We start from the raw sequence: 13,318 nt of genomic DNA, 5'->3' as shown, positions 1-13,318 counted from the left end.
GAGTGGGAGAGATCAAAATTTGCAATATGTTAAGACTTTATTTTCATTAAAACTGGGTGGGAATAGAATAGTTACACATGCATAAATTTTTAAAGAAATAACATGCCATGTTATCAAATACAATTGCAATCATGCTGTTATTTGTTCTATTATCACATTAAAACCTTTACTTTAGCTGTCTACCTGTGAAAATTTCTTCTTCATTTCATCAAAGATACTTTGTCTGCATCTCCAAAACACATCCTATGATATATAAGAACAAAATAAATTATAAACCATTTCTTTAAATGGAAGAGCAGTGAAAAAAGTTCCTAAATTAAAGAAATTACATAGGAGAAACTAAGTATTACTACTAAATATTTTCTCTTAAAACCAACTTTTAACAGTTTTTAACCTATTTCTAAACTATTTCTAGTAACAAAGATGCAACTTGCAAAGATATCAATACTATAGAAAATAGCTCTTATTGCAACATACAGGAAGGAATACTGAAACACAACAGGTATATTTTTGAGAAATTGTGTGAAAAACCAACATTTTAAAATCAAATCTTATTTTAAATATACTAGATCCTTTTTCTTAGAGCTAGAAAAGGCATTAAAAAGCATTTGTTGAAACTGTCATTTTAATAACATGAAGGGTTGGGACTTGGTCTCTAAAGCCTATTCCGGTTTAATTCACATTTTAAAATTATGAAATCTTTGGCAAAATAAATAATAGCTTTCTAATACTGTTCATTTATACCTTTAGATTTTCACACAATGGATTTTCTTAGCATGATGAGGTTAAATGGCTTTGGTCTCAACATAATTTGAATTTGATGATAATTTTGCTCCCAAATTCTCATCCCTAAAAGCTTAACTAAATGTTTGTCTCAGATCTGATGAGCAGTGTGGGCAGACAACACTACAGGAGTTAGGTGTCTACTGATTTCACTCTTTCAATTCTCTCTTTACTCTACTCCTCCAACCCACTTGCTGCTTAAGGTATCTTAAAATGAATATATCCAAATTACTGATGTTAAATAACATGGTCTATATTTATGTTAACATACACCAAAACTCTCTTAACATGTTTCCACTTATGGGTTTTCCACTTATTAGAGGCTACAGAGATTGTTGGGAATACTTCTGTAGGCACTAGGAACTGGCAACACTCCCAAACATCTGTGGTCCTACAAATACTAATAATCAAAGGCTTATTAACTCTTTGACTTTGTAATAGCTTAATCATGTCCTTCTTTGGACATCCTCAAGTACCAAAATAACTTTTAAAAAATCAAACTTCACACTACAATTTAACATTATATACAAATTATTGGGATACTCGATTTTCTGCTAATAAAAATCCCTCCTCCCAATTTTTTTTTCATCTGTATTTATGATTTCATCAGTGGAAGGAACCCAGTATGAGATTTATATAACATTCCACAATTTAGCCTTGGAGTTGTCAAGGGCACTGAAGATGTTAAGTGACTAGCTCAGGGTCACAGTCAGTATGGGTTAGAAGTCACAATGGAACCCAGATCTTCCTGACTCCTTCCATCTGCCAAGCCACAATGCCTTCATATTTGAGTATGGCAATTTTATAATATATTAGCTATTAATAATAGCTGTTTACATGTATAGCTACAAAGTGCATATATAACTTTGATCTCAACAACCTTTCATAGGAGATAGTACAAGTATTATTATCTTATTTGACAGACAAAGAAAACCAGGCACAGAAGGAGCGAAGTGGTCCAAAACCGTGTAACTACTAAGATGTTAAAACTAGAGTTTTAATCCAGGTTTTCTGAAACCAACACAAACTCCTTCTAGTATACCGCACTACAGAATACTTATATTTGCTTACAGTTTAGCATCGTACAATCTACAAAGAAACCCAATCATAACTGATTTCAGTCGGCACTCAATGAAGGCAGCAGCTGAGACATCCTCTATACATTTCTCATAGCACATAGCAATGATGTGGCAGCTTAAAAACAACAACAACAACCACCCACTTACAATCTTAGGATATATTAATTAGAAGCCCCAGATTATGGGAGAATGGTGGCAGTAACGATAAAAAGAGGAAAGTGTGAAGTAAGAGCAGGTTCTGCGGGGAAAATGAGGAGTTTGGGGCACGTCAGATTAGATATGTTGATAGACTACTCCGATGGAGACACCCAGCAAACAGCTGAAAACACTCAAGAGGAGCTCCAGTGAAAGATGGTTCAAGTGGACCCTGGCCAGAATATCACAGAAAGAATTCTGGCTATGTTACAGACTGTACTACATGACCTCAGAGGTGCCTCCAAATTCTTAGATTCTGTAACGTGACAATTTATAATAACATAAGATTGAATGAAAGCACTAAAGAAGAAAGCCTCAGGGACATCTATACTTAAGGGTTGGAAGAAAGAGGTAAAGGAGGATAGAGCACTGTCAACTGAATCAAACGAAAGGGAAAGAATGAAGAAGGGAATGGTTAACAATGTCTAATGAAGTCATGGAGGATAACTCTTTAAAATCACTGATAAAAGGAAAAGATTATACTTACGTGAGCATTATGTAATGCACCAGTATAAAGAACACTAAAATCTGTCACTTAGATGAAAACTAGTTGGATTTTGTGGCTCAGAGTTTCAACACCAAAGTCAAAACATTTAAGGCTTTCTGACAAGTAATGGTAGGGAAGCAAAAGACAAAATCCAGTATAAATAGTTCAGTTCATGCATTTTAAAGGTACACATACCTTACACAACAGAGTAAAGAGTGCAGTACCTGGTAATAATGCCCAAAAAAACCTTTTTGTCAGACCTACCAACAATTCAGTCTCAAATGCCTATTCATTCTACCTGAAAATTTGCAATCAAGGAGAAGCAATGAGGCAACACAGATGCTCTTGTATCAATTTCACAGAGCTAACAATTCATCCTAAACCTCCTCAGACACCTCAAATGTTCTCCAAAGATCTTCATGATACAGTGAAGTTGTTCATCATCTGATTTGTTGCGATAAAAAGGCAGAAATTATTTTTAAAAATTAGAACTCTGTAGAACACACTATTGAACTGTTATAAATGTACACGTAAGGGATATATAAAAGGATATTTCTGCATTAGGTGGGATCAGAAGATATTATTACAGAGCTAGAAGGGATCTAGAAGTACCGTGTCCAACTTCCTTATTGTACAGATGAGGAAACTGAGACTCAGAGAGGTTTAGTGATTTACTGGAAGTCATATAGGTTAAGTTATAGCTATGGAACTCAAACTCAGGTTCTTTGACTCCAAATTCAATGTTCTCAAATTGGAGTAGATGATCTATAGTCACTCTGAATTATAAGACTCAAAGAAACACTTCACATGCTTGGTTACCGTGTTGTCCCTCTATATCACTGCTTCATGTATATTTTACAAGGTTGTACGCAGGATCATAGATCTAGACCCTTAAAGGACTTCAGATGCCATCTAGGTCAACCCTCTCATTTTGCAGATGAGAAGCATGAGGCTCAGGGAAGTGAGTAACTTGCCCAAGATAAGAAAAGACAGGCAAAAAACTTTAGAGGTGACATATGAACCCATGTCTTCTGACTCTAGGACCAGGGTTGCTTTTTTTTTTTCCTCCTCATTATACCAAGTATTTGATGAAATAAGATGCTTGTTTTCATTTTGATAAATGGTGAACATCTGGCCTTTGGTCAAGAATGTTATTTCCACTATAACATTTTTTCTATAGATTTGACTAACTTTTGAATTAGAAATTTTTTTAGAAATATACTCCAGGGCAGCTAGGTGGTGCAGTACATACAGCTCCGGACTTGCAATCAGGAAGATCTGAGTTCAAATCCAGCCTCAGACACATGATACTTAACTAGCTGTGTGACCCTGGGCAAGTCACTTAACCCTGACTGCCTCACCAAAAAGCCAAAAAAAAAAACCCCCCAACAAAAAAACCCCAACAAAAAAACCCCCTCCAAAATAAACATAAAGACTGTCTGTATTTGTAGGGTCATTGTGTAGAGGAGGAAACAAGCCTTTTTCTATGTTTCTCCAAGAAGGCAAAACTAGAAGTAATAGGTAGAAGTTTCAGGAAAAAAGGTTTTGATTCATCAAAAGACAGAATTAAAAATCTAACAGAGTTGCTTATCAATGAACAACTTATTCTCTGAGGGAGTGAAGTGGACTACTTCTGGACAAATCACTTAATCTCTGCGTCTCAGTTTCCTCACCTGTAAAATTAAAGGCCTGTGCCTCTGAGGTTTCTTCCAGCTCAAGCCCTATGATCTATATAATCCTATGACCTTCCCCTCACCTCACGCCTAATAACTGACAGTTCAAAAAGAATCTGGCTGTAAAAAGGTCTTCTGATAAGTAAGTTAGCTTCCTCTTCTATGATTTTATCATTATACAGGTAAAGAAGACAAGCTCTAAAGGTATAGATCTAGAAACATCAGCATGGACGACAGCTGAAGCTGTGAGAATAGATAGGCTCTCTGACAGAAAGAAAGAACAGAAGGTCAAGAATGCAATCTTGGGAAACAGCTGCAGTTATGGGGTACGAAGAGCTGACACTGACATCACTATAAGCAATCAAAATGCTTTACATACATCATGTCATTTGCTGAAGATACTGTAGATAGGAAGCAAAAGATAAGTCAACCAAGTAAACCAAGTTAACAGCCGCAATGCTAGGGAAGAGAACTAGAACAGGAAAGAGGTCACAAAAGTGGAGTAAGGGCAAGGAGCCTATAATTTCAAGAAAAAAGAGTTGATCAGCAATATCAAATTCAGTACAAACATCAAAGAAAATGTAGAAAAGACTACTACATGTGACAATAAGTATGTGATCTCTGAGAGAAATTTCAACAGACTTATAAGGACAGAAACAATAATGATGGTAAAGACATGGAGGCAACAAAGATGAAACATGGCACAAGTTTGACAGTAAAAATGAGAGGAAATGGCACAGTGGTTAAAGGGGTAAGGAGATACAAACAACAGTTTCCAAGCTAGACAGACATTAAAATAAAATTAATAAGGGAGATTAAAATAAGAATTTTGTCCAAAATTCTTAAAGCCATTTAAAATTCACTTAAACAGTAACTAACAGAACAATTTGTGAAAATCAGTACACGGTAGAAACATTGTTGTTGCTTGTCCTTCATACTCAAAGAAGACCAATGACATCACAATGTTGGGGTCAAGATACAGTGTGTTCAATTGTGGCTGATCACTGCAATATGAACTCAAAGACGCTATCACAGATTGGGCACAAACAGTCCATTTGAACATCTGGGATGGAGATGTCTCTAGATTTGCATATCTTACATTTCCTTTGCCAGTGTCTTCCATGTCTCACAAATGATACTAAAGTTCCTCAGACACCCTGAAAGTGTCCTTGCACTGCTTCTTCTGACCTCAGTGTAACTGCTAGTTCTTCATAAAATAGCCTTTTAGGTAAACACAGGTTTGGTATTTGGGCTACGTGGCCATCAGAGTTGCAGTCTCTGCAGTAGAATTTGAATGCATCTCAATTACTCAGCACCGATGCAGCCATATGGATCAGTGATAAAGACATGAACTTGGAGAGATGGGATGAACACTTCCAGAGTGTTCTCAACAGACCATCATCAACCAATGCTGAAGGCTCTGACTGTACACCTCAGGCTGAAGTTAATCTTTCTCTAGCAGAACTTTAAACTGAAGAAGAGATACTAAATGCTATTAGGCTCCTCTTGTGTGGCAAAGTACTTGGTACTGATTCTATCCCAGCAGAGATCTATAAGGCACAGGGTCCACTACTCATATAGAAGCTGATTAAAATCTTCCAGCTTATATGGCAAGAGGAGGTTATTCCCCAGGAGATCAAAGATGCCTCCACTGTCTCTATATAGGTTGTCCAGTGACAGTCAAAGGTGTCTTTCTCTTAGTCACTGCTGGCAAGACTCTTGCCAGAATCCTCCTTAAGTGGCTAATCCTTCACTTGGAAGATCATCATCTACCCAAGAGCTAGTGTGACTTCGGAATGGGCTGAAGAATGGTTGACATGGTGTTTGCTGCCAGACAACTCCAGAAGAAATGTGAGGAGCAGAACAGAGGTCTATATGTAATGTTCATTGACCTGACCAAGGCCTTTGATACTGTCAGTTGTGAGGGCTTGTGAAAGATCATGGCAAAATTGGCTTGCCCAGAGTTTACTAATATTATGTGCCAATTTCCTGATGGCACGCTTGCATGGATTCTAGATAAAGGACAACGCTTTCCCGATTTCCCAGTCACCAATGGAGTGAAGCAGGCTGTGTACTTGCTCCTACGCTTTTTAGCATAATGTTTTCAGCAATGTTGTCAGATGCCTTTAATGAGGACAAAAATAGCATCACAGTCAGCTACCTTGCTGATGGTAAACTATTTTCCTTGAAAAGGCTACAAGTAGAGGGAAAGCTGGTGCATGGCTTCTTGTTCTGAGGTGATTGTGCATTCAATGCAGCTTCTGAGGCTGAGATGCAACAGAGAATCTCTGCTACTTGTGCTAATTTCGGCCTGACAATCAACACCAAGAAAACAGACGTTCCCCACCAGCCAGTACCACACCATTCATACATGGGACCACTGGTTACAGCAAACAGAGAAATTGTGAATGCTGTGGATAAGTTCACTTACCTTGGCAGTATACTTTCCAGGGATGTCCACACAGATGATGAGTTTGATGCACGCACTGCCAGAACTAGCTCAGCATTTGGGAAGCTCCAAAAGAAAGCGTGAAAGAGAAGACGTATCAGACTGCCTACCAAACTGAAGGTCTACCGGGCCATTGTGCTGACTTCATTGTTGTATGCCTGAGAAACCTGGACAATCTACCCGTTCTGCATCAGAAAACTGAACCACTTCCATCTGAATTTTCTTTTCTTTTGTTTTTTTGGTGAGGCAATTGGCATTGAGTGACTTGCCCAGAGTCACACAGGAGTAAGCGTTATATGTCTGAGGCTGGATTTGAACTCAGGTTCTCCTGACTCCAGGGCTGGTGCTCTATCCACTGCCTATCCACCTACCTGTCTCTCATTTGAATTTTCTCAGAAAGATTCTGAAGATCACCTGGCAAGATAAGGTACTGGACACTGAGGTCCTCTCTTGAGCTGAACAGATTAGAAATAAAGATTTAGGAATTATCCAAGTGAAAGGTGACATTTAGGAAAGTATATATATAATGTAAAAATGATAAGGGAAGGCCATGAGAAAGTGTGACTAGAGCAGGGACATTACTTTGGCATAAGAATATCAAATGAAGACAGAAGACATGAATAGTATGAGCAAAGGTGTGGAATGAGCACCTTATGTTTACTAGACAGTGAGAACAACCTCACTGAAGTATAATTTATGTTGGGAAGAATGGGAAATAGAATGGTATAAGAAGAATTAGAAGCAGATTTTGGAAGCCCATAAATAACCAGTTTGGAATAGATGCCACCAGCAATAGGGAGCCATTGGGGTTTTCTTAGTGGAGGAAGGGAATTTAAAGTAATATTTCAGGAAAAGTAATCTGAAAGGTAGGTGTAGGAGGTGGAAAAGATTGAATGCAGAGTAGACAATTGAGGCTATCACAAAAATGTAGTTCTTAGATGATAAGGACTAAAATATGGTATGGAAGTGGAGACAGGAAACAACTGATAGAAAAGAGACTTCCAAGAGGAAATCGACTACTACAACAATAAATTTTGCCGAATGATTTGTCAAAAACAGGGAGGAAAGGAAAAGCCAAAGATGACTCCAAAGATTCTAATCTAAATGATTAGAAAACAGAAGGGAGTCTTGTTTGAGGATAAAATAAGCTCATTAGACGTAATATGATGATGATTCAAGTGGTCCTACTGGCAGTTGAAGAAACAGAATTGGCACTTAAGCTGAAGTTATAAAGATTTGAATTTCATCAATATAGGAATGCTGACATATTTTAAGAATGGAAAAGTTAACTGACAGAGAGCTTCTCAGAAGGAATGAGTCAATGAATCAGTATTTTTAAAGCTCCTTTTTATGTGCCACGCATTATACAAAGTGCCAAGGATACAAAGACAGGCAAAAGGAGCTCTCAAGGAGTTCACAGTCTAATGGAGGCAGGCAAATTGTAAACTATATACAAACAAGATACAAAAAGGATTAATTGGCGAAAATCAGAGAGAAGGCAACAGGATTCAGGAAGATCAGGAAAAGCTTCAAGTACAAGGTGGGACTTAGGACAGGCAGTTAAAATACCTAAAGTTGGAAGATGTAGTATCTTATGTGAGGAAAACAAGGATTAGAGAGCACATGGGAAGGAACTAAGAAGAATAGGTAAGTAGGAGGGAGTGGAGGAGGAAGCCAGGTAAACCAGAGGATTTTATACTTGACCTTGGAAGTAACAGGGAGCCACTGGAGTTAAATGGAGAATAGGGGTGACAAGGTCAGATCTGAACTTTAGTTAGATCAATTTGAGGCTGAATGGAGGATGGATTATAGTGAGGGGAGACTTAGGACTAATTTAAATAATACAGTATCACCTCAGCTATACAGCAATCATAAATATAGAACTTTTGAGTAACTGCCACAGGGATGAAACCAGAAGTCAAACATCATCAGAAACAGATTTTTTCTTTTAAAGCCAGAGTCATCAAGTTTCATGAAGAAAGAATGCTGTGACTGGTCAGTTCACTGACCAAAAGGTACATCATAGTTTATCAGTGATGGTCATAAAAGTTAAATACTACGGTGGGTATAGGAAACATGGAAGAAAGTCCCCAGCTAGATAGAAAGTTAACAAACGGTACCTATGTTGAGGGAGGATAAAGAAACACAAAGCTACTCCTTAAAACATCTAAGAGGCACTGGACGTCAACTAAAAAAACCTATTTCTCTGCCTCTTTCTTTCTCAGACACACACACACACACACACACACACACACACTCTCTCTCTCTCTCTCTCTCTCTCTCTCTCTCTCTCTCTCCTCTCTCTAAGTGTACTGTCCTGTCAAACACAATGTAAACCATCCTATTATACATATTCCAGAATTCCTTTCATAAAAGGGAAACAAGCAAAAGCATTACTCTGACTCTAAAAAAGAAGTTATTTCCAAAAGGGAAAATAGAAAAATGTTGAGGGAATAGCTATTCAAATTCCTTGCTAGGTGAAATAATTGGATAATTGTTGTTGGATAATTACTTTACCATTCACAATAGCTAAGTCAAAGCATTTAGACTATATTTTGTTATTTGTGGTTCTCAGAAAAACGATCAGAAGGCATACCTATTTTTTTTCCCACAACAGTCGCTGTAAGAGCAAAATTAATTATTTTTCTTTCTTGATATCAACCAATGACTCATCAATGTGGGAAATTCCTGGTATGGAAACGTCATGTGCTAGTGCTAATTGGCAATAACAAGATATAGTAGACACAAATGATATGCCCATGGGCACACAGCGTGTATGTGTTAATGGCAGGGCTTGAAGCCAGGTCTTCCAGGCTCCAAGTCTGCCTCTTTATTACACACCACACTGCCTCATGTAGAGCTACCACCTCCAATTCAAGGGCCATGAACCCAAACTCAAGCCCTCACTTCACTGAAAAGGGGAGATACTGTGGGTGGGAAATGCATATAAGATTACACAAATAACACACTGATTTTGATGAATTTTCTTATTTTTCTCATTTAAAGATCTTTGTACGAGGGATGACTCACCAGGAATGATACAGGTTTGTAAAGGGGGTGTGTACACACATACAGAGAGAGAGAAATGGGGGGGACACACCACATGTGATGTTTAACAAGAAAGAAAACAAAAGAAAGCGACAATTCATCTGCATCCTGGTCTCCGCTGTGAGGCAGATTACCACTTAATCTTGCATCTGCCAATAGCTTAAGAGAAACTGGGTGACAGACAGCTAATTGAGAGCAGGATTTTCATCTGAGGAGAGGAGGTAGCAAGGGAAAGAAGTAATGGATAAAAAGTAGGCAGAGAGAATACTTCAAACTTAGTCTTAGAATGCCTTAAAGGCTTAGTCTTGAATAATTTGCTTCCTAAACACACAAGCCAATGATTGATTATGGTAATATTATACACAACATATACTACTATAATAATGTATGTGGTTGGTTATCATCCTTTGTTCTCCAAAAGGACCAAAATGACATAACTATTGCTGGAGTCAAAGTACAGTGTGTCTGACTGTGGCTGCTCAGATCAACAGGAGTCTGGAAGGTTCTACTGCAGGCTGGGCACAAATAGTCCATATGAACATTGGGAAAATAATGTTATATATCTAATATATAACACTATATAACAGTAATATAATGCAGGATATAATATGTATTATAGTATTGTTATGTATAGTAATGTTAGATATTATATAGCATCTATTATATGCTAGACACTGTTTTAAGCACTTTACAGATATTATCGCATTTTATCCTCACAACAATCGTGTGAGATAGGTGCAACTATTATCCCCATTTCACAAATGAGGGAATTGAGTCAAGCAGAGGTTAAGTGACTTGCTAAGGGTCACACAGCTACTTGGTGTCTAAGGACAAATCTGAACTCAGGTCTTCTTGACTCCAGGCCCAGTGCTCTATTCACTCACTGTCCCACCTAGCTGCCCTAAAAAATAAAATAAAATAAAATAAAATAAAATAAAAAAAATAAAATAAAATAAAATAAAATAAAATTATTGTACTCTCATCATTCCAACTACTACTGTTCTTATTAGGGGCTTATTAGTGCCTGTGTGGTCTAGGTTAAGGCTTAGTAGGACTGACAGTTCAACAATCTCTCGAACTTGCAATCTACAACCAATCTTATTTATGACTTGGTCTTGCCACCAAGAGCATGGGCTATCCAGCTTCCCATTTCTGAATAAAGCTGAAGTCTTCGTTATTAGATCAGTTAAGTATTTTTAATTGCACAAACCAGCAGCATTTGAAATGTGGAATGGTAAGATCCAAGAATATAGGTAAACTTAAAAAATAATAAGAGCTGCAAAAGCTTAAATACAGGTATAAAAATATTTTTAAAAATAGCAAATTATGTTACTATGGTTCCTTCTGAATAAGCATTACATACAAATCACAGGAAAAAGCCTGTTTCCCAAGGTTGAACTGCACCGGCTTGTATCAATTCCACTGAAATGGAATTCTGGAAAAAACACAGCACACATAGGAGCACAACTGAAGAGTAAGAGATCAACCAGAAAGGGTTGAGGGCAATGGGGATAAGCTAGGCGCTAAAGTCTTTACAAATATGATCTCTTTTGATCCTCACTACAATCCTGTTAGGGAGGTGTTATTATTTATCTCTGTTTTACAGCTGAGGAAACTGAGGCAGACAGAAGTTAAGTGACTTGCCCAGGATCACAGAGCTAGTGTTTGAAGCTGGATCTGAACACAGGTCTTCCTGACTCCAGGCTCAGTGTTCTAATCCCTGCACCATCTAGCTGCCTCTATAAAGAAAAACGTACCCAGTTGTCCCCAAAAGAATGGGAGATGGAGGCCAGGAAGAGATAAGGCAAGCACATGACCTCTACCAGATTTATAATGTTTGTCTAAGATTTACATTAAAAGTTTTAACTTATCATTACAAGTTTTGCTAATGCAGATGGCTCCCAAATCTCTCTGTTAATCTCTGTTTTAACTGCACAAGCAACTTAGATGATTTAAAAATAATACTGCCAAATTCTATATAGGTGAAGTTAAAAAAACAAAAGACAAAAAACAAACCAAGGTTAAAAGCAGCAAAAATCTAAATGCAAGTATAGGTATATAAAAGAATAAACAGCAAGTACTAAAATGCTCTGAGACAGTGGCTTTAGTTTTTTATCTCTAGATGCATCTGTCACATGGTTATCTTAGATCCACCTCAAACTCAACATGTCTATAATTCTACCCCTGCCCCCCCCAACCCACCACAACAAAAACCACTTCCTTTCTTTCTAACTTCCTGACTTCTACTAATGGCACCACTGTTTTGGCGCCTCTGATTGCTAACTCCGGGATTATCTTTGACTTCTATTTGTCCTTTATCCTCTATACTTAAATCAGTTACCAAGTTCCATCATGCTTCTTTTGTAACACGGTGCCCTCCCTCTTCATTTCCAAACTCACACACAGGCCTCTTTCCACCCTACAACTATTACAGAAATGTTCTTCCAGATTCTCTTCACCTGCATCCTGCCATCAAACTAATCTTCCAAAAATGCTGGCAAGAACCGTGACTGACTATTAAATAAACATATTATCCAACCTGGAATTCCAGGTCCTTCTTTAAATGGCTCTATCACCAACTTTATTCTCATTCCTGAACTCATTACTTTCCCCCCAACACTGCTTCTTTCTAACATCCATTACTGTCAAGGGTACCATCATTCTCTCAGTCTCTCAGGCTCAAAACTGAGGTGTCATCTTTGCTCTTCACTCCTCACCTTGTCACCCATACCTAATCAGTTGTCAAATCCTGTTGTTTCTACTTCCATAGCCCCTCTCATAACCTCTCCCCCTTCTGACATTACAACTGTCCTGGTGCAGGCCCTCGTCATCTTGTGCTTGGACTATTGCCAATAGCCTGCTGGTTGGCATCCCTGCACAAATCTCTCCCCACTCAAATCTATCTTCTACTCAGACCTTCCTAAAATGAAAGTCTGACCATATCACTTCCCCCTCATCCCATTCAATAAACTCTAATAGTTCCCTAAACCTCCAGGATCAAGTATAAAATCCTGTTTCGTTTTTAAAGCCCTTCATATTCAGACCCTTTCCCACCTTTTCTGTCATACTTTACTCTGCTCCACGCACTCTGTGATCCAGTGACACTGACCTTCTTGACACATCACCTTTCAACACTGAGCATTTCCACTGGCTGTTCCTCATGCCTTCAATTACCTACCTTTTCATCTTCACTCCTGGGTTCCCTGACTTCCTTAAAGATTCAACTAAACAGAGGCAGCTAGGTGGCGCAGTGAATACAGCACCAGCCCTGGAGTCAGGAGGACCCGAGTTCAAATGTGGCCTCAGATACATAACACTTAGTAGCTGTATGACCCTGGGCAAGTCACTTAACCCCACCACCTAGCAAAAAATAAAAAAAACAAAATCAAAAGCAATTTTTAATGATTCAACCAAACACAGTTCTACCTTCTGCAAGAAGCCTTTCTCTGTCTTCTTTTATCTTAGTGTCTTCCCTCTGAGCCTACCCCCAATTTATCCTGTATATATCTTGTTTGTTCAAACTTGTCTACATTTTGTCTCTTCCATTAGACTGTGAACTCTGTGAGCAAGGACCCCCCTCCCTTTCTGTGTAACCCCAGCACTT

The 13,318-nt window shown here is 38.2% G+C and overlaps 1 protein-coding gene across 3 annotated transcripts in view; it reads right to left on the bottom strand.

Annotated features, from left to right (window-relative positions):
- Positions 1 to 13,318, bottom strand: part of USP47 (ubiquitin specific peptidase 47) — a 108,630-nt gene that overhangs the window by 72,356 nt on the left and 22,956 nt on the right. For 2 of the 3 annotated variants that reach the window (XM_021001973.2, XM_021001975.2), the window contains exon 2: positions 184 to 243. The exons of the other annotated variant lie outside the window; for it this stretch is intronic. In XM_021001973.2, the coding sequence (XP_020857632.1) occupies positions 184 to 243 (60 nt within the window). The remainder of the gene's footprint in view (positions 1 to 183; positions 244 to 13,318) is intronic. 3 annotated transcript variants of the gene reach the window in all.

Source organism: Phascolarctos cinereus, unplaced genomic scaffold (genome assembly GCF_003287225.1).
Source record: "Phascolarctos cinereus isolate Bilbo 61053 unplaced genomic scaffold, phaCin_HiC Scaffold_9;HRSCAF=440, whole genome shotgun sequence".
Lineage (NCBI taxonomy): Eukaryota > Metazoa > Chordata > Mammalia > Diprotodontia > Phascolarctidae > Phascolarctos > Phascolarctos cinereus.
This window is presented reverse-complemented; position numbering and strand designations above follow the sequence as displayed.